We start from the raw sequence: 22,504 nt of genomic DNA, 5'->3' as shown, positions 1-22,504 counted from the left end.
TCATTATACACAATCTTACCCTACTTTTTACAAAAAACTATTTTCAAAATTCGAACCCGTGACTTTTTGATCACATGATAATAATTTTACCATTGCGCCAAAATTCTCCTAAAATAAACTAAGTTTTTAAAATAATTATTTAAATTTGACTTGATTTTTTTTATGAGCTACAACTTAAACTTAATTGGTTTAAATATTATCAAGCTCTTAATTTAAGATACCAAAACTTGCATATGCAACTTCTACACTAACTAGCTACATGCTGTTCACAAAGAGTCTTCAGAATAGTTTAGGCCTGTGCTATTCATCCAGCTCATTTTGTGATAGGAAGGGAGTCCAAGTGAGGACAGATCAGAACCACATCCACATCATCATAATTGAGCTCGGATGCCAAAAGTGTTGAAAGGTTGGTGCAAAGGGCAAACTAGAAATCTGGAACAATACTCATTTCAAGACCCCTTTCTCTTGCAGCCTCTATAAGTACATCTGTCTTCTCTGTTAGTTTGGCGAAATGGAGGTAGGATTTCCACAGCAGAAGGGAGAAAGGATAGACTGAAAGAGCCTGCTGATAGAACCTATCAGCAACTCCCCTTGCGTCTGAATTTCCTAAGAGATCAGCTGCTTCGATCCATATATTTTCTGGAGCTGCAGGGACAGACTGAAAAATTGAATTCACTAAGATAGAGCTAGCCCAGAATATAATTCCATTATAAGCAACACCAGCATCACAGAAGCTTCTAGCAGTGAACCTGTATACTGACAATGCTAACTGGTAGTTTGCCGGAGCAAGTTCCATTAGTGTTTCAACAAAATCAACAAGCTCCCTGGGTTCCATTGTTTCAGGCAGAAATGTTGGCCCATAACATACTTCAAGAACTGAATTAAGCAAAGAAAAATTAGCAGGAACTGAACCCATGATCTCATCAATCAACTGTCTTACTCTTGGCTTCTTAATGGATTTATAATATTGTCTAGATAACAGTTCTGGTCTAGGTAAAAAACGTGTATCAACTACATAGTTGCTTAGAAGAGGCAACATGGTGAGACGAGTATTCTTCTGGAACTCCGATTGTTTTAGCAGAGAAATTGCTGTGTGCTCTCTTATACAGTGGCCAAAGTATTTTGCAGAACACAACTTTAGGGCATCGTCCACAGCACTAAAAGCTCCTTCAACATCATTCTTTGATAGCCTGTGAAGAGATAGATTTAGTAATGCAAACATATTTTCATCCACCTCAGTATGATCAACAGCAGATTCAACAATAAACTGCTGTTTGGATGGCCTGCAAAGACCAGCATTTTTATTGCCTAAAATTCTAAATCCAGGATAGTTGAGCTCCCCAAATTGCTGAAACCAGTGTTCAATCAGCTTTTCTGCGCAATCATTTCCTTGCAACAACACGTGCTCTATACATTGATTCCAAAGACATTGAATACCAGGGACTTCTGTAGGCCAGCTATGAAGTATTTCCTGAAAACTTTGCCAAAATACATCAAATTTGCAATTTTCATGTGACCGAACTGTTAACAAAAGGAGTTCAAGACAAGTTGGGTATATCTCGAAATAGTTCACCAATAGTTCCTCAGAATGTTGAAAACCATTAAGTGTAGCAGCAAGTCTGACATGACAAACTGCTAAGACGTGCAGAGATCTCTGAGCAGCTCTATCTCTTCCCTGAGGAGCTTTATCAACATCAACACCCACCTTTTCTATAGCAAGTTTCATCAGGTCCCCTACCATATTTGTTTCTTCAATTGATAGCTGGATGAAAGGCCATTCAAGGCGGAATAGAAAATCCTTTTCTAACTCAAAATTATGTACAACTTCTTGTGGGACTTTCTTATACATCACCACATATATACAGCAAATCCAGAATATGCATTGATCAGGAACTGTCAAAGAAAAGAGAAGATCAGGGAGCATTGAATCACTAGAAAGCTCAGAATCTGATGAAGGAACAAGTTGGTAAATCCTCCAAAGTGCTTTGTCCACATTGCCACACATACACAAACAATCAAGCATCTGCAGGAAAATATCCAAAACATGTGCACTTCTATTTCTTTTTCCCTTGTCACATACCACTTTTGCCTGGCACAATGTTTTCAATGCATTTTTGTAAGCATTTAGTCGATCATCAAGTTTCACTCTGCTGTTAATATACATTAGCCAAAGCTCATATGAAGATGGATTGTGTTGTACCTGAAAAATAAGTCATGCAGCAAGCTGGTAACCAGTGTAACAAGCATGATGCAGAAGAATATGCAAGGTTCCATTTCAGAGCAGATTTCGTTAGGCATACTGCTAGCAAATGATGAAGACATATATGCTCACATATAAAAATAATGCAGAAAAGCCACTATTTTAACCAAACGAAAGGTACTATTCAACGGAATGAACCTAGAATATCTATTACCGTGCAACTGAGACAAGACAGTATTCATTTGGTACTGAATCAGCAGTGGCTATACTGTTGGTACGGCAACAGGAGGCAAATTAGTTATGCCTTCTCAATTTAAACTTTTTAATTTTTTTTATATCGTTATTGAGCATATATTTACAAAATTGATCCATTAGCACTAACCCTCCACCTAACAAGGCTAATTGCTCGAGGTGACAGATGGAGAAATAATATCATGACGAAAAAAGAAAAGAAGCCCCATCTTGGATAGAAACAGAATGATACAAATTAGGCTCATTGCTTAAATCAGATTAACAAATTTCTCTACCCTTGAGAATTGAGGCAGAGAATCAATAAAAGAGTAAGCTCATTTCCAGTAGTTAAACATCTAGAGAATATCAGATAAGGCCAAACAAAATAATAATTTAAAAGAACTAGCTTTTAGCTTTCAACATAATAAAAAATGTTCTCAATACATACAGCATGGAGAAACATATCATCCTTCCCAATGCCCTCCTCCTTCATGTAGAAAATATGCAAATAAATAACCCAAAGGACTGCAGAAGTGGGATGAGACTCGATTGCTCGTGACAAAACAGTAAAAGCCTGCAAGGACATTTTATACAAACATGTTTATTAACAGCATTTCTCTGTATATCTAAATATATAATACCTAGACGATGATCAATTCCAAAGCAAAGGAAGTCGCATAACCTTCTTTATCTCAGATTTGTAAAATTTTCCACAGAAAAGATTAAGTGCCAACTCCAACGATTGATCAGAATCTGGTAACCCTTGTATGATTTTTTTCTAAATAAATTAGACAAGAAATTAGAGTAAATCAATGCTTGCTAACCAAATACAGTTATAACTATACTATAAAATGCAAAACAAGAATAATATAACAATAATAAGTCAATAAATTTGAAGGATAAACAAATTGCAATTACCATAACGTCCTGAAGGAAACTCGTCCTAAGGAGCAGAACCTAATGCACACTCTAGAAAATAAAAACTCAAACATTTGGACAAAGCAAACATCAATATAACTAGCAAGACCTGTTCAGGAATTAATCATAAGCGTCAACTAATTTATAAATCAAACTTTTCAGTGTCAAACATTTTTGACCTACCATCTTAGCATCATGGCTCTGAAGATACCAGGAATGCCTACTCCAACTATCATATTCCGACATGACACCATCACCAATTTGTAAGAGTGGAACATCTTGAGAATGAATTCTCTGGAATGATAAAGGTATAGGGAAGGAGGCAGAAAATCCAAGTTGCCAATATTTCCATGTGCTGCGAGCCAATATTGAATGATAGAAGTGTGGCTCAGGTTTTACAAGACTTGCACCAATATAATAAGAAGGGATTGGAAGAAAGCTTTTGCCGAGACCATGACTAGGCTCCAATCCTTCTTGAGACATCTCAGCAGTCAAAGCACTAAAATAAGAATCTGCATTACAAGATTTTTTTAATGAGATGAAATTTCTGTTTACCAAGTAATTACACACTTCAAACAACGAACCTGAATTGTGAGTAACCAGAAGCCCTCGTTTTAAACTTCTTTTGCTATTTTGTTTAACATGTTGCCATGGGCATTCATCATTATTGCATTTTCCTCGAAGCTCAAACATACAAAATGGCAAGAAAAAATCAATCGAATTATCACACGAGCTGCTCACACCACTCACTTTTGTGCTATCATCAGTTTTATCTGGCTTACAAATAACTTTTTGAGACTTTGGCCTAGCATCTTTTTCTTCAGTTCTCCCATTAGGATAAGCAGAGACATTAAACTTCAAAAGTGGCAACACATTGTGCAAAATTGAGGAAGATGGCGATAAAATAGGCTGGCAAACTAACCAATAAGATCCTTTTAGAAAGCTACTGCCTCCTTCAACTTCATAGGAAAATTCATTTCGCTGAGATTGACCACAATGCTTAACAGAGCTCAAATTCATTATTCCTTCCGCCCTGAAAAGACCTGCACACATTGCAGCATAACAGCATGAAGTAACTTGAGAGTTCAAAAGTAAACACGGAGCTACAGCCATGATTGAAACACTGGCACCAACTAGTTGGGTAGTTAGTGGCAGTTCATGCCACAAAATGGGATGCAAAAAAGCTGAGGCATCTGTATAATTTCTTGAATAATAATAATAATAATAATAAAACTAGTTTGAAAGTTCTCATATAAATATAACCTTATCAAGCATTATTTCCTTTAAGATCAAATTCTACGACTCAAATCTTTAGAAGAATATAAACTTATAAAGCAATATTTTCTTTAAGACATATTCTATGACTCAAATCATTTGAAGTGTATAACCTTATCAAGTGTTATTTCCTTTAAGAAAAATAATCAATGACCCAGTTATGACATGCTTAGTATTTCAAGGGGAAAATTCTCAAATTATATTACACCCATTGTATCAGGTCAAGGAATTAGTTAAATGACACAAAGAAGTTGAAACTAGAACAGCAATTAACATTGCACAATTTTCACATCGAACCAAATGGCTAATGAAGACGAAAGAAAAATCCAAGTGCAAGTTATAAAATTTGCAAGAAAATTACAACCACCATAACTGAAAGGTCAACATTACCTGTATTCAAAATAATTTTACTAAGCAGAGTAAACAGACACTGTGATTTTTACCAAATTATTTGCTTGCATCATCACTCACAGGGAGGCATTAGAAGTGGCAAAACTGGAGATACAGGGGCATAGAGAACAATAGTTAAAATTTGAAAAGAATGTTAAAACCAAGGCAGTTAGGGATCCTACTCAGAAGCAGATAAAAGTCAACCAAAATGAAATAGAACACAAGACTAGAATATAGTAGGATCATAAGATCCTACAAGCAAAAAAAATCTTAAAATTTCACATGTATTACTTTTCTGTATTTTATGTTATTTATTAACATATCGTATTAACCATACAAATCAAACAGTAACAAACCCATATAAAACATCAAAATAAAAAATTGCAAAACTTAGTTTTCAGTCGACAAAATTCATTGGCTCTAGCATTCATCTTAAGCATACTCTTGCATACTTCAACACCTTTCCTAGAGAAAATCTTGATGAAATTTGAAGCGAAACATTACCCAAGAAATATTTTCACTTGGTTTTTCTAAGATGAATACCCAGTTGGTCCCAACTATTTGGGATGCAACATGGACTTTATCCCTTGCACATAACTAATGCTCTATGTACTTCGGCAACTATATACAGAACCCAAACATAGAAATCCATCTATGATATGACACAATCTGATTCCTTCCAGAATTTTTTCAGTAGTTGAAACATAAAGACCTTAGCCAGATAGTTTTGGCATATAGCTAAAGATCTCAGCACAACATGATTGGTAAACTGCTTATCTTCAGCAAAATTTTGAATATGGTCTCATAGTTCTTTGTATGTCTATCTAGAAGTAAAAGAACATCAACTGATTATTGGAGAAAAAGTTGAAACTACATATGGTATTTTCTCTCATAGTATTCAGAGTTATCCTCATGGGTTCATTGTCTTCAAAAATGTTCCGCCTTAGAATGGAAGATGAAAAACTGTAAATCTAAGTGTTGAATTAATGTTTTTATTTGTCTTTTGAAAGAACCATAAGCTAGAAAAAAAATAAATTACGAAGTTATTAATAAAATTAGGACAATTTATAAAGTATTAAAATTGATAAATCATTGTGTATCATCCACTTCAGAAGAAAAGGGCATCCTATTGAAAATGAACATTAACTATTCAAAAGTAGAATAAAGTATGTAAACCATAACTCTTACACAATTTGAGTGGGTCAAGCAAATGATTTCCTTAACTGTTAAAATTTTTAAGAGAATATGAAAAAGAGATCTTTAAGACTAAATGCCATACAAATGCTTAAGAAAATAGAAATAAAATACCTTCAGAATTAGAGTTTTGAATGATCATCTGCTGCTGGATTTGCTGATTGGCAGAAGTATTGGATCTCTTTTCATTTTTGACAACTGCTTGATCAACTTCGCATGGAACACTGCTCATGCCATCACTCTTACAAAATGTCCTCATACCAAACTTAGCAACCAACTTAGACCTTAGGGCAGCTTCAAGATCATAATCCTGTGAATTCCCCTCTTTCCTGACATCCAAATCAGAAGTTACATCTGCATGACTGTCAACATTTGGTGAGCAAGCCAAATTTGATACTACCTCTCTCTTATCAAGAACTAAATTTTCTCTGTCATCATCTGTAGACATATTTGGAGATGATGCAGGACTGCTAAGACCATTGGTAGTGCTTTTGTCTCTATGGTCCGACGTGCTATCATCACTTTCTGAGTACTGGTTAGAACAAGAGCCATGCCTATGTGTCATTCTTAAAGATACATCAAGAGAAGTATCATCTAGCAAACCACGATTGGATCTTTCATACAAAAGTTCTGATGTTTGACCCTCAGCTGGTACATGGTAGCCTAATCTAGAATGTACGCATCCACCATGATCCTGCTTGCTTGACTGCCAGACAAAGTTGGAAGACTCCAGCATCAAATTCTGAAGCTTAGTGGAGATGGTTTCTCTATTCCTATATAGAACGGCACATCTCTCATTAGCATTGATCAAATCTTTTTGTGCTTTCCTATAAGACTTAAGTGCAAGTCTTTCTTCCAGCTCACACCTCTGTCTGAACTCCTGTGCCTTTTCCAACTCCTTATCTTGCAACTCCTCCAACTCCAATAAAGATTCTAAACTAAAGATACCCCATTCAGGGATTCTCACCTGATCCATGAGAGTAACAAAATAAAATTCAGAAAAATCAAGCAAATTATTCATACAAGTCCTAGCTATATATGATATGTACAATGATATAAAGTGAAAGTTAAGGATAAGAATCTCTGACTATCATAAAGGAAGAAATTGAGTAATGATTCTTCCACTTAACCTTTGGTGTCAAATCCTAACTTTAAGCAGTACACTGCAAAATGTTTTTCACCAAAAACAATAACCAGTAGTCCCCGATTTCCTCCTAGTGCAAGCGTGGTTCCAAAGACTCTTTGGATAAAAGGAAATGAGAAGTTAGAAGAGAGGGGAGACATAGAAGATGAAGAGGTGATGAACCCTAATAATTAAGCAAGAGAATTAATGAGAGAAACTTTAAGAGCATAATAGATCTAAGATGAATAGGTGACATAGAAAGGTTAACTCCAAACACTAATTGACTGGCTGCTTTTGCATGTGAAACCTTTCTCTGACAAAGTTAAATGCTAGGTAATTTGGCATCATACTCTAAGGAGAATATTAAATAACAGGGAAAATCAAATAAACAAACCCAGGTCACTCCTACCTATAAGTATTTTAGAATAAAGAAGATATTTAGATTTACCTGTATATATATTTACAGGTAGGTTCCAAACACCTCCCTCAAGCTGATTAAAGACATCACTGAATTAGTTTGTTTCAAATATAATCAATCAAATGACCTCCAGAAGATATGGTTGGCAAATCCGTCAATATATAACAAAAGATATAACGATTTTCACACATTGCAGTTTCCCACATACAAACAAAAATCAAATGTTGTCCTTTAATCGAAAACTAAATCAGTCACCACAATTTTCAAAATCAGAATTAATATCAGCATTGGATGATCTAAAAATTTATTGGTCATATAAAACCAATAGGATCTTGCAATTGAAATCCTTAAGGAAATAAAAAAAAAAGAATAGAAAAATAAAATAATTTCATGAATAAGAAAACAAATGCTGCTTAACCATAATAAGAATGTACATTGTGTTTCAACAAACATGTTATTATTAATAATATATTATAAATAATAAATAGTAAAATTGACAAAATTAGATTATTGGCACAATATATAATCAAAATTTCAATAAAATTATATCTTGTTATTATCAGTTTAATAATATCAAATTATTGTTATATATTAAAATAAATAATAAGATCATATTTACTAATATAAAGGTATCAAGTAATAGTAGATTATTAATATGTAGGAAAGGGCTTTTGAGGCTACTACTGATCGAGAGAGATACAATATTCTCTCCGGATTGAGTCAATCAATATTAAGCAAGTGAAATGGATCAGGTGCTTGATCTAGCTAGTGGCACATTGCAAGCAACAATAGTAGAGCGGTCAACGAGGTTGAGTAATTTAAGTTGGATTCAAGTGAGCAATAGAGACTATCTCTCCCTCCTATGTGTGTTTGCCACGAGTCAAATCACAATCAATGAAAAAAATGGTTTGATCGATTGATTTTCCATATCAATCTAATTTGATAAAATTTTAATTGATTCCATTCTTTCTTCGTGCTGACCTAATTTCTATTAATTTAATATATCTTTAAGTGACCCTAACTCATTTCTACATTATTTATCTGAATCTCTGCTTTTTGAAACTTCTCAATTGATCAATTTGAGATTACCTATTTCTGGAAAAAGAGCAGATTGACCTTTTGTTGATACTAATCCAACTTGAACAATCCATATCAATATCATCCAATCTTAACAACCATGTTAGAGGCCATGTGCATAATGTGTAGGTTCCATAGTTCTGTTTCAAAATGCTTATCGAATATTATCTCCAATAAACAGATTTGTAGGACTCCTATGTATTGAAGATTCTCAATTCACATTACCAATAGATGAATTAGTTGGTATCTTTTCTGGTTTCTCAAAATAAAACAATAAACAATAATCAAAAGGAGCAAGGGCAATATGAACATAAATATGCAATTATAGCAATTAGAAGAAAAATCTAACCTCAAGACCAGGTGCCGGTTGAGCCAAATATGAGCTTTGATCTAACAATTCAGAAGCCAACAATGCAGGCCCTTTTGCATACTTTGCATAGTTGCATGAGGCATCAACAGTTATATCATTCTTGGTTTCTGGCTTGGAATTCATATCAGGGTCCGAATATGAAGATAATGGAGCACAAGATAAAGGCATAATGATTTTATTATCTTTCAGTCCTATATGTGGAACTTTAGATGATATAGTTGCATTTTCATACATTTGACCATGCTTCCCATCAATTCCTTCATTATTTAAGGACAAAGTTTTGTTTGTTTCATCGTAGCTACGCCCACTTCTCACTGCAAAGAGACCACTTTGACCCTTAAGTAATAGCTGATCAGATCCTCCTAGATGTGTGTCAGAATGTTTTTGCAATTGTAGTGGATCATCAGAGGCATGAACAGGTTCTAAAGGTTTATCTACCCTCAAGCGTTTTGTTGGTCGAACACCAAGGGAAAGCCTTTCAGCATTAGCAGTTTTAGCTCCATCACTGTTCATTGCTTGGTTGTCTAACTTTTCATTCAGCTGCTCAAAGTGCTTATTTGTGAAACCAGTGACAATGTCTTTTTTTTGAAATAATGTCTTCGTTTGAACCTTAAATTCATTTTCCCTTGAAATTTTATGGTGCAAACTTTCTGCTACAGTATCAGCTGAGCTTGTATCCTGATGGTGGCCATGTACTTGTCTTATAGAAGTCTTTAAGGCAGCAATTTGCTTTTGAATGTGCTCCACCTTCTCAGATGAAGAAGTCATTTGATTGCCAAAGTTGGAACCATTGATTTTTCCAACCCTTGAAAACATAGGCCCTGCTACTCCTTTTTTTGACATGAATCTTGGTCCATGCTGTGTAGATTGATGCGGTATTTCTTGTCTCTGAGAAGAGGACATTGGCATCTTAAACTTGATTAATCTAGCTGCATGATCATTCTTTTCCATGGCTGCCACAGATTTAGAATCTCGGGAGTCGGTTCCACTGTCATCATCTGAAAATCTTATCACAAGGTTATCATCCTTGTGCCAAGAAAGAGTACGGTTATTGCTTGATTTGAAAGGTAACTGCTTTGTCCTCAATGCTTTACTATAATACTTTTTGTTGTAAGTATGAAACTTTCTATTGGGCTTAGTGGAAGAATTACCTAGAAACCAGCCAAAAAAAGTAAGAGAAACAGAAGTTAAAGATCCATACAATGTAAACTGTAAATCTCCTTTTATCAACACAACAACAACAACAACCAAGCCTTATCCCACTGGTCAAATCTCTTTTTATCAATGCCAAAAAAAAATGTATTGCCAAAGCAATGATTAAAAATTAAGCCAATACATATCAGTCTGAAATGACTCCAAAAGACTCCAGATATGCATAGGAGAGCTAAGCATAATTTTCAGTTTTGTCCAGTTTTGAAGTAACACTGCCCACACGGATGTAATGGTGTTATTATAAGAAGAATTACCTATTCAACTTATATTTTAAAAATATGTCCTTTGGTCGTTTCACTATATGTTTTGTGTAATATCATGAAAACACGCCTTTAAAATAAGCACAATGACCATCATGGAGACTTACTAAAAACTAACAATGAGACTGATATGGATGCAGAAGAAAGTTCAAGTGAAGCCAACAACTGGCATGGAAATAAGATGTAATTGTTTTCTTATATTATCCTACGGCAGCCTTGGTTGATGCAGTTACTTGTATTTATTTAGATGTATTGCAGTGTGGGGTTGGCACATTGTGAAAACATGTTACTTTGTAGTAGGTTTTTGGGTGTGTCATATGGTCAGATTTATTTGTAATATGAAGGGGCAGAAAAATGATGCAAGTACAACCACACCCATGTATTGCAGTTTCTGTTTCCTTTATAGAAAGAAAATGAACGAAAAAGTCAACGATTCAAATTTCCTCAAATGCGTTGTTACAAGATCAATGAATTTTCATGTATCCATTAATGAGCTGACAGCCATAACTCAAGCAACATAGAAGTTTGGTTATTGTGAATGTTAGAGGTACCTGGTCCATGGACAAGATCCCTTATCCACGCCCGTATCAGAGATGATTAAAGAATGAGGAAATTTCAATATAGCTATGTCATTTGCACAAAGGTGTGTGCCTTGTCCCTGACATGTATCTGTGCTGACATGTGTTTTTATATTAATATACAAGTATACATCCCTTGATTGATAATCAACCACAATCTCAACTTTCAAGCAAAATACACTTTGCTCAAACAGAATTATAGCATCAAGCATATTCCTTTCTTTTACAACCAAATCGCTACAATGTTCTGGCAATTTATGATATCTGCCAACCTTACATGCGCAATGATCTGACTAAATAAAAGCATTTATCAATTAATTGTTCAGTCAACGGTAGAACAAAAATGTAAACAATCTCTTTCATATGGATTATTTTCCAACTTTAGCAACCCATTCTCAATATGAAAATTGCCTCATTAACTTTAAATCTAATAAAACAAACAAATGGTTCAAATTTAAGTTTTAATTCAGTCAACATGGTTGAATTTACAAAAACTGAGATAGAATATGCACAAAGCGACATCAACATAAGAACTTGTAGATCCTCCATAGTGCTAGATGGATTGTCTATCTAACATTAAGCTACTGCAGACATTCTACTATCCCAAAGACTGTGCAAGTCATCCTAGGGCCAAACGAGTTGTTTGAAGCAAGGTTAAGATCATGTGACCATGCTTTTGAGCTAGCCTCTAGTTAGGCTTGCTTACATTTAAAACAAGTGTGATAACAATTTGCGGTCAATTGAATTAAACTTTCCAAGAAACAACTTGAAAAACTTCTGACAAACATTTGAAGTTCTATATTACTAGTAAGAATATTTCTACTTGTAGAAAAAGGAGTATCTTGCAATAGATGAGAGCATCAACTCTTGCAGTATCCGAGTGAGGTCGACGCTAACTCTTCATTCCCCACATTAAATATTCTCTCATGATCTTTAGTATTTAAGTTGGTTGGTTCACATGTCTATAAATATAAGTCTGTCAACACCTGGAATTTGGTCTAGCATAACTAGAACTAGACCATGCATAGGTATAGGATATGGTACGAGTAGTCTCAAAGCTATGGTTTGATTAATCATCATAGAGTCTAAAACCATTGTAGTAGGAAGATTAGAGTATAATGAACTTCAACTATGAATTTAACAAGGGCTTGCTGGACTTATTGAGTATTCAATGTATATTTTATATTATATACTTACATATTAGATAGTTATCATACATAAGCCTTTAATTTACCTTAATTACATTTCTAATAGAATAAGTATTAGGAATTGGATCTAATCAGGTTTTAGTTGGGCATAAATGATTTAAAAGGGCTCCATAAGGTATAACTTTGTCTCAATCGTATGGGCCACAATCACGGTTGAAATCGCCCAATGCAAGCAATAGATAGGGGGCAACATGATTAGCAATGAAACATGTAATTTTCACCTTTCTCGATAGGTTTCGATTTCAGCATTCTAGCAGAACAGTACCTATCAGGCTATCACTCAATAAAAGAGGCACAAAACTACTATTATAAGTATGGCCTATAATAAGAAAATATATAACATCTGTTGATGTCTTCTGTTATTGTCTTCAGTATATTTGCAACACTTTTCAGTTTGAGGGTTTATTGAAGTAAAGAGATTATCACACAAATCCCCTACCTAATACATTTTGATTCCTACTAAATTCTCCATGATATTTTTCTATTTTATCATCTGTCTTAGTTTCTTATATGATTATAGAGTTCCTTTCTATTTCTGTTCTGCTTTAATGTTGCTATGCATGAAAATTATGTCTTACTTTTTTTACCTTTCTCATTATAATATACGATAAATTATTAATTTTTTCACACAAGCACGATTTTGTGATTATAATATAGCTTTCTCTAAAATTTCTGTTAAATTTGTAAATCTCATATATAGCTCAATATCACCTGGATCAAAATGTCTATCAACTAGGTCTACCCATATATCAGTCTCAGCGAGCTGTAATGATATGCTTACCCTTTCTCACTTGTTAAGGCACAAGATTTAAATCCATGGCATGTCATCAATTATTATGTTAATAATTTACAACTATGAAAAAACATAAAGTTGTGACTTCAACTTACCTGTCTGAGAATATCTAACAAGTTTGTTTCTAGATGAGACAAGAATTGGCTCTGACATCTCTTTGTTATTCAATGAAGAAGTTGTGGTAAGCAATTCCTAGATAAAGAAAGAATATTAAAAATTATGAAAAATATATATCTATATATATTTTGGGAAGTTTGTTAATAAACAATCACCTAAAAGAAGATACAAATAAATCCCTTGATTTAAGAAATTTTGTTTTAGAACAATCACCTAAAAGCAGATACGAATGATGAGATATGGAAAGAGCAGAATTAATCAAATACATAGTCCCAGATGGGAAGTCAATGAAGAAGAGAAATAAGTAAAAGTCAAAACTTTGAGTCATGGCAGACATTATTTACATCCAATTGAAATTTTGAACAAAGTGAGCATAAGAAAGGTATCGATAAATGTTTTTTAACTGCTAAACAATTATTATGTCTATTTCCTGAAAATATTTTTGCGAGTTACAATGGTTCTTGAACAATATGTGAAACATTAATGTCTCTTATCGCTGCCTATCAACTCCACTATCCATCTCTGTTAAGGGTCTTCTCACTAACTGGCTAATTAAATATCTTCTTCAATATGACAGCCACTAACTTTCTTCCCTCCCACTAATGAAACAAAAAGCTAAATTAATCCTTCATAAGCTGCTATCTCAGATACTGATTCTTAACTATTTGACATCCAGGTCAAAGTAGCAGGATAGTTTCATTATCCTTCATAAAACTTCTATTTCAGACACTGTTTTAATGACCCTTTTAGTTTTTGCACCGCAAACATTTCAATTTCAAACTACACTTGATATGACAAAACACTATATCATCAGCAGACGAAAAAGAAACAGATAAATAGAATTTGAATGCTAAATCAGGATTAGGTAAGTAAAACGTCCAGCGTCAACTGTGTCAAATTGACACAGGCAATATCATGCACAAACCCAGAAACAGGGAGCGGGAGAGCTGATCGGAATCAGGGAGATGAGGAGAATAAACACGAAAACCTACAGCGTTTTCTCCAGCCGGAATTTCGCCCTCCCCTGCGTTCGGCGATTTGGAGCTAGGGCTAGCAGGTGAGAACGCACGCGCAGGTGCGGCGGAATTCGCCCAGGGTAGGTCGCTTGCGTCCACCATGGTTGCCTCTCTCTTGCCCCGCCTCGTCGGGCACGGTCGGAGTGGAGTGGAGCGGAGCGGCTTATGGACGCTCCGCGACCAAGTGATGCAGAACTCCGGCGGCAATGTTCATGACCAGATCACTCATCCTTCACCATCGTATGTTATCAGGTCGGACCCGTCTCGGACTTGGTCGATCCATTTCTATGACATGTTATGCCCTAATGTGTCCTAGTTGTGGGCCCACTAAGGCCCACTTGCGAAAATAATTAGAAGTTTATGATGAGTAAATTTTGTATTTAATTTGATAAAATATTATTTATATGGTTTGATACGTGTAAGATCATTTAGATAAATAAGTTTCATAAAACTTATTTTTTTAACTAACAAGTAGAATAATGATATGAATACCTATTTATTCTGTGAATAGATAATTGTAAATTAATTTATTACAACAACATGTCTTAGAGATGAGATCATCTGTAAAAAAACAAACCCTCTGTTCATTCAAACATTTTTTTGAATTTTTTTCAAAGTTTTTGATTGCGTCAATAACATTTAATCTTTAGGATTTAAAATTTTGATTAATATGAAGTACATAAAAATTTTAAAATTGAAATTTTGTTTTGGATGTGTACGAAATACGCAACGTAAGATCCTTAAGGTATAATTTTTCATACAAAAAATTTTTTCCATTTAAAAAATTTTGTGTACTTAGTACCATAATCCAACCCTTAAACCTTACGAACAAAATTTTATTGGCATAATCGAAAACTTAAAGAATTTTTTTTAAAAAAAAAATGAATGAGACACTAGGACAGGAGATTTTTTGGGACAAGAGGATTTCATCTCCAAGCATTATCCCATTGGATGAGATCAGTTATATGAATCTTTTTTATGTTATTAGCCTCTATCCCCTATTATATTATCATTTATTTTTAAATAAATTTTATCATGTTTTATTGTTAATAACTAAGATTTTTTTTTTTTTTCTCTTCCTCGTTTGATGTGTATGCTTTCATAGTTTTTACATCGCCTAATTTGATTATTTTGGGGTCGCCTAAATACATATCTGTACCATTTTAAGCATGCCTCTTAGAGTTTTCCTTCAATGGATGTATGCTTTGATACTATTTTTCTAATACTCTCATTTTATATTTTGTCCATCTATCTGTACATTTACCTTAACATCTTCATCTTTACAACTCTTATCTTTTACTTATGTGTTAGTTCCATAGCTCAATATTCAATTCCATATAATATAGTAGATCTAATTATGATTTTATAAATTTTTCTTTAACCTTTAGATTAGAGGTACTTTATAATCACATTGTTGGTGATTGTAAGTTTCTTTTAAAAATTATTTAAAAAATTATTTTAAAAACTAGTTTAAAAATATTTTAAAAACTATTTTCTAAAAACCTTGTAAATGTTTTAAAAATTAATTTTAAAAATTAGTTTAACGTTCTTTTAAAATATTATTTAAAACTTACACACTTAATTAAAACTTAAAAATTTAAGTCTCCATTGGCAAACACAACTTTGCATACACTCCCCATTGGCAAAATTCTTTATTTTCACTCTCTAGTCTAATTTACTTACCTAATTGCCCCTGATATTTTAAGTATAAAAAGTTTAAAAATGAGTATAAATCCTCTTATATTCAGTATATTAAACTAGAATCTAGTATATTTTCTATCAAATTGAGTACGATTCTTTTTCCATCTCAATTGGATGGAAAATATACTAGATTTTCTTTTTTACAGTGCTGAATTTAGGAGGAATTATATTAAAATAGGAAAAAAAATGCTCAATTTAATAGAAAATATACTTGATTTTAATGTAAAGTGCTGAATTTAAGAGGAATTATACTCATTTTTGGACCTTTTGTACCTAAAAAATCTGAGGGGCAATTAGGTCACAATATTTGCATGAGGGAGTTGAAACAAATAAAACTTTGCATACAGGGAGTGGAAACAAAGTTTTTTATGTGTGGGGATTGCATGCAAAATTCAAGTTGTGATTGGGGATTTTTCTCTACTTTACCGAAAAATTAATTAAAACGTATACTAAAATATTAATTAAATCAAACATAAAATAAAATATGATCTAAAACACCAATTAAATTTACATTAATTTAAAATTTTAAAAAAAAGTTAAACTTAAAGTTTACTTAAAACTTAAATCTTAATTAAAAAAATTAATTAAATCGATTAAATTTAATTAACTTAAATTTAAAACTTAATTAAACAATTATTAAGTAAACAATTACAACTTAATTAAATTAAACTCAAAATATTATTGTAACTTAACTAAATTCAACTAATTGAATATAAACTTAGCTGTAATAGTCTAATATTAATTGATAACTTAAAATAACCTTAATCGAAAACTTAATTTAATTAACACCTTAACTTAATTTAACCTAATTACAATTTTAACTTTACTCTAACTAACTTTAAATTAAATTTAAAATACTTTAAAATTTAACTAAAACTTAATTTAATCTTAATTTTATGAATTAAAATATTTATCATAATTTAACCTATCATTGGATCTCGATAAAATTATAACTTATTCAAACTTACAACCTATCCAACTATAAACTTACTTAATCTTAATTTTAACTTAACTTTAATTAATAATTTAACTAAAGTTAAATCTAATCAAAAGATGAAGTAAATTAAAATTAAATTAAAACTAATACTTTCATTAATTGATTAACTCAATTAATTAATCTAAAATTTAAGTTAAGTAATCAATAAATTATTAAATTGGGTTAATCAATAAATTATTGATAATGATTAACTATAATTAAGTTAGTAACAAATTATTTCATTTAGCCTGACATTTAATTTAATTAACTTAATCTTAAATTAATCTTTAAGGGATAACTAATTAATAATTAATAATTAATCAAACTTAATGGCTGAATAGAAAATACAAGTTTTCAAAACAATATGTGTTTTCTGAAAATCAATATTCCCAACACTAATTTCCCTAAACACTTAGGCAGAGCTTCTTATAACTAAGAGAGATAATCAAAAGATTCTAAGTTAAAGGGGAGGACATGACTTGAAATTATGTTATACAAATTAATTAATTTACTCAAACCTTAGTATTAAGGGAGAGTGTCAACTTAAGGGAGGAAAAGAATTAAAAAAATATTTTCGCTTTGTTCTGAAAAATATTTTAAAAATATTTCTAAAACTAATTTATTGAATTCCTTTAAAAATATTTTGCAAAAGTTTCAAACAATTATGTTGAAAAAAAGTATATGTTTAAAAAATTATCTTGAAATTATTTTAAAAAATAATTTCAAAATGACTTTCAAAAACTTACTCTTCTTCTTTTCAAATATCTATTTTGAAAATTGATTAAAATTACTTTTTCAAAAATATGTTTAAAAATGATTTTGACAATATTTGAAAATTTTTTCCTTTGAAAAATCATTGTTTTAAAATTACTTATTTATAAAAATACTTTTTAAAATACTTACTTTTCTAAAAGCACGTTGAAAAATATGTTTATTTGTTTCAAAGCCTCACTTAACAATTTATTTACTTGAAAATATTTTTTCAAACTGTAATTCAAAAAAATTATTATTTAAAAACTTGTTTGGAAAATTAGTTTACATTTTCTATGTATCTTGCTAACTCTATTTAAAGTTGTTTAAAAATTTCCAAAATTTGGTCAAACAATTGGTTGAAATGTTTACAACTTTTGTTACAATTTATTAAAAAATGTTTTGAAGATTAAATTGTCAACTTTTATAAACAATTGAAATTGAATTTTTTTTAAGGGATCTTTGAAAACTAGCTTTAAATTGATTAATAGAACAACTACTTATTGATGTGCTCTATTTTTATTTTTTTTTTGAACATCTAGGCTGCTCTAATTGCTTTTATTTGTATTAAATGCGTTACATTATTTGTTGATGTATACTAAAAAAAAGGATAATGGGTTAGGTTAGAAAAGTCAATTCACTTTACTTAAATTTAAACTTAATTTGTATTACATGTTTAATGTTTATTTATATTTATTTTTTCTAACTTTAACCTAGGTTGTCATTACATCAAAAAAAAGAAAGATTGTTGGTACAGATTGCACTAACAATCAGATTTTGATGTATGACAAATAGATCAAAGTTAAATATGTTGTTTGTCTAATATTTTACTAACGGTACAGGACTTGATAGGTGGACCAAAACAGTAGGCTGAAGTCCAGCTAGATTGATAGTTAGGATGAAGTCCAAATTGGTTGAGATCTTGTAGATGGAAGTCCAGTTGGATTGACAACTAACTGAAGTATAGATTGGTTGAGATCTGGCAGAAGAAAGTTCAGTTGGATTGACAACTAGCTGAAGTCCAGATTGGTTGAGATTTGGCAAAAAATCCTAGTGGGTCAAGGGACTTGACATCAAGGAAGTTTACGATTGGTATGTGAAGGTAAGCAATTGGAGGAAAGATCAAGTGAGGACGTATTTTCGATTAAGGGAATAATAGGCGTCGATCCGACCAAGAGTTTTAACGAAACTCAAAGTTAGGACCACACTGACCGGAGATTGTCAAATGCTATCTTGCTTTACATATTATTGCTTGTTTCTAACTCTGTGGTGCAGGTGATTAAGATGGCAAGGTTGCTAAAAAATAGGTCTCCGAGCGCCTGGACGCCCAGGGAGGGAACTGGGCGCTAGGGTAAGGGGCTTTAAGGGAGACCAGGCTGGCACCCGGACAGTCCAGGCGACGGGAGCATGTTAAGGCACCTGGATCAATAAAGTTCACCTAGAAGCTAAGTTGGAACGCGACGACTGGCCGATCCATGTCAGCGGTCCAGAGTCCTGGTGGGGGCCCGAGCGCTCGAATGTGGATAAACATTGAGAATGAAATTTCGATGAGAGTTCGTCACGTCATCATAGTTCAGGCGCTTGGATGGGACTATAAAGAAAGGGTTCGACTAGCAGCTTAAATACAACATTCTCTACGACTTTCGTGCTCACACGCTGCTCCAAAGTCCGAAAAGGCCTCTGGGATATCGAAAAGCTGCTATGACAAACTACGCTTACTCCTTCTACTTTGTATTATCGGTATACTTTTATTTTTTGTAATTTGTACTTAATCTCTGTATTCATCATTCGTGATTATAGTGATTGTCCAATGAAAGCACTCAGTGAGTGGGGATATTGGAGTAAAAGTTATCGAAGGCTCTGAACTAAGTAAAAATTATTATGTTAGCGTGCGTATTCTTGTGATTTCCGAAAAAGCGACGAACAATATTCACCCCCTCTAGCATCTTTACGGTCATATATAAAACACCCGACATTCTCCTCTATTTCAACCATCCTGCTTATATTCTACGCAAGACATCTTTGTCCCCGGGGCTATGGTGCCGCGGTAGAACAACCAGGTTGTCACACAGGCACCCGCAGTTTGATCCACAACTATAACGTATTTGTAAGAATTTTTTCTCTAAATGAAGAGCACAACCAAAGGATGCTAGGCTCCTAGGTTGGCCGTCACGCGTGCTTCCCGATTTCTCCTAATGATCGGCGGAAAATTTTCATGAGGCCGGATCGGTCACCCCAGAGATAGTTAATGAGGTTAACTAGATTTATCATATTTTTTTTTATATACGATATCTTTCTCAATCTTTCTATTATTTTATAAAAATGACCATAAATATTTAAAATTTTTAGTTTGAATTAATTTATATCTCGTATCTTAATAATTATCTAATTATGTCCAATATTAATAAATTTATATTTCATATATTATATTTTTATTCTATGTCATCTGAAACTTTTTCTTTTTAGTATTTTTCATCAATATTATAATATAGTAATTACTGTTTTATGTATTTTATCTATTAAAATAATATTTTTTTATAAACAACACGATAAAAAATAATTTATTAAGTGATAAAAAATTATTATTTAAAACTTATTCAAGTTATAAAGAATTAGTATGGTTAAAATCAGACAAATTTATTCAAAAGAATTTTGCATAATTTTTAATGTGTAGAAAAATTGGAAAAACTCCGTGCAGTGCACGATCCTCTTCTTTGCCTTTTCACGTACACAGGACAGACATTGATCTCCCGTTGTTAAGCTTTAGATGCCATGCACTACAGCGAACATTCGAATGGAATAGACCTTCATCGGGATGACTAAAAATTGGATTAAACTAAATTAATCAATTAAATTTAAAAAAAAATAATTTAATTATTTTAGAATTTTGATTTTTAAAAATTAATTATTTTAAATAAGTTGATTCATTTAGATTTTAAAATTACTCATTCAATTAAATAAATGATGTTGATTTTCAAAAATCAACACCACTATTATATGTTGATTTTCAAAAATATAGAACCTTTCAAATTCAGTGTAAAAATATAGTGGATGTTAAATTAATCTTTGGTCGATTCAGTTAATTAATTTTGTTTTAATTTTTTTCAATTTTGATTTAATAAGTTTGGTCAATTCAATTAGTTTTAAAAAAAATGTATTTGCTCAATTTCAATTTAATAAATTTTGTCGGTTCAATTTTGAACCAATTCTTCACTCCTACTCAACAATGGTCGATATTGTGTGTTATTTTAATTAAAACAATTATTATTATTATTATTTAAAAAATACTATCCTCAGATTTGTGTATTTTCACATCATTTATTCATACATTTATCCTATCCAAAAATCGATGAGATAAAAAGTTAAAAATATGGTGCTCTCATTAATCATCTATAGACTTCGCTCTGATCTGTAATACAGATGACGTCAATGTCGAGCCAGGGAAGGGGTCCCCTACGTTGATCATTCGATGCTTAAGTCAACCAACGATGAAATATAAGGCGGAACAACAAGAAGACTATAGTGCAAACAGTGAATATTGCATGTATCGCGTACCTCCACCAATACTTAGACCCCCCTTTATATAGAGTTCCTGTAGTGCGGACACGCGCCTCTAAATTTTTCCTAAAAAGACTTGTCGATAAAGTGTCTCTGACAGAGTACCTTAACAAGTCGAGCATATCTCTGAAGTGACAGTGGAAGCTTCCGTTGTACGATCTTCTGGCTGTCTATGACTAGTGTCGGCAACACTAACTCCCAAAGGGATGTCGATGAATACCAGAGAGTATGCTGCTAGGCCGAGTGGGTTGGCCGCTCGGCTGGAACTTCGTTGTTCCTGTAACTCATCTGCTCGACCGAAGCCCGACCGTGCTTGAACCACATCTGCTCGGTCGTATTTCACTATGTTTGTATCGCGTCTTGCTGTCGAGCCAAGCGAGGTAGCCGCTCGGTAGAAGTTGAGCTCTGCCAATGCTAAAACTTGATGCTTGGTCAAGCGGGGTAGTCGCTCGACCGAAGTTTTGCTCTGCCAATGTCGAGCTTTGCTGCCTGGTCGAGCGGGGTAGCCGCTCGACCGAAGTTTCGCTCTGCCAATGTCAAGCTCTGCTGCTTGGCCGAGCGGGGTAGCTGCTTGGCCGAGCGGGGTAGCCGCTCGACCCGACTTCTGTACATCGTCTTCTCCTCCATTCGGCGTCCCAAACTCCATTGAGCGTTGGTCATTTAACACCTCCACGTGTCGAAGGCGGGATCGTACCGAGACCTCCCCCCCGGTTGGGGCATGCTCGCCCAACCGACCGATGCTATCTGCGCGCTGACCGCCTTGACTTTGACCTCCACCATGGTAACTACCCTCCGCGAGGTGGGATTCCTCCTTATCACCGCATCACATACCCCCCTCAAGTCTAGTCGAATAAGACTGCAAATTCGGCTGACTAGACAATTGTCTGTGAAGCGTGCCACCCGATCAATTTCGTCACTCCTTAATTTTTAATTGAGCTAACAGAGCGCAACGGTCGGCTGTGTGACCGCTCTCTGTCGATTGGCTTGTTGAAGCTTGTCGTTCGGCCGTAGGTTTGCTCCCTTAAGTCGATCGGCACAATGAACATCTATACTTGTGAAATCTTTTCTTAGGCTATCTTGGGCGAGTGCGATCCTGGCTGACGTCACCCAGATTTCTGGGAAATCATGCAAATCTCTTC

General features: G+C 33.4%; 1 protein-coding gene across 3 annotated transcripts; it reads right to left on the bottom strand.

The window, feature by feature from the left end:
* Positions 1–205: 205 nt before the first annotated feature.
* Positions 206–14,650, bottom strand: LOC121984103. Of its 3 annotated transcripts, none has more exons than XM_042536885.1 (9): positions 14,357–14,650; positions 13,343–13,439; positions 9,176–10,347; positions 6,323–7,175; positions 3,934–4,392; positions 3,533–3,861; positions 3,114–3,209; positions 2,880–3,005; positions 206–2,200 (listed from the first exon to the last, which is right to left on the bottom strand). In XM_042536885.1, the coding sequence occupies exons 1-9, from the start codon at positions 14,480–14,482 to the stop codon at positions 425–427; spliced, it is 5,034 nt and encodes a 1,677-aa protein (XP_042392819.1). In that variant the 5' UTR covers positions 14,483–14,650; the 3' UTR covers positions 206–424. The 3 variants fall into 3 exon arrangements, with proteins under 3 accessions (XP_042392819.1, XP_042392820.1, XP_042392821.1); XM_042536886.1 differs by lacking the exon at positions 14,357–14,650 and adding an exon at positions 11,220–11,337; XM_042536887.1 differs by lacking the exon at positions 13,343–13,439 and having other exon boundaries at positions 14,357–14,491.
* Positions 14,651–22,504: the final 7,854 nt, after the last annotated feature.

The sequence above is a fragment of the Zingiber officinale genome, chromosome 5B, assembly GCF_018446385.1.
Source record: "Zingiber officinale cultivar Zhangliang chromosome 5B, Zo_v1.1, whole genome shotgun sequence".
NCBI lineage: Eukaryota > Viridiplantae > Streptophyta > Magnoliopsida > Zingiberales > Zingiberaceae > Zingiber > Zingiber officinale.
This window is presented reverse-complemented; position numbering and strand designations above follow the sequence as displayed.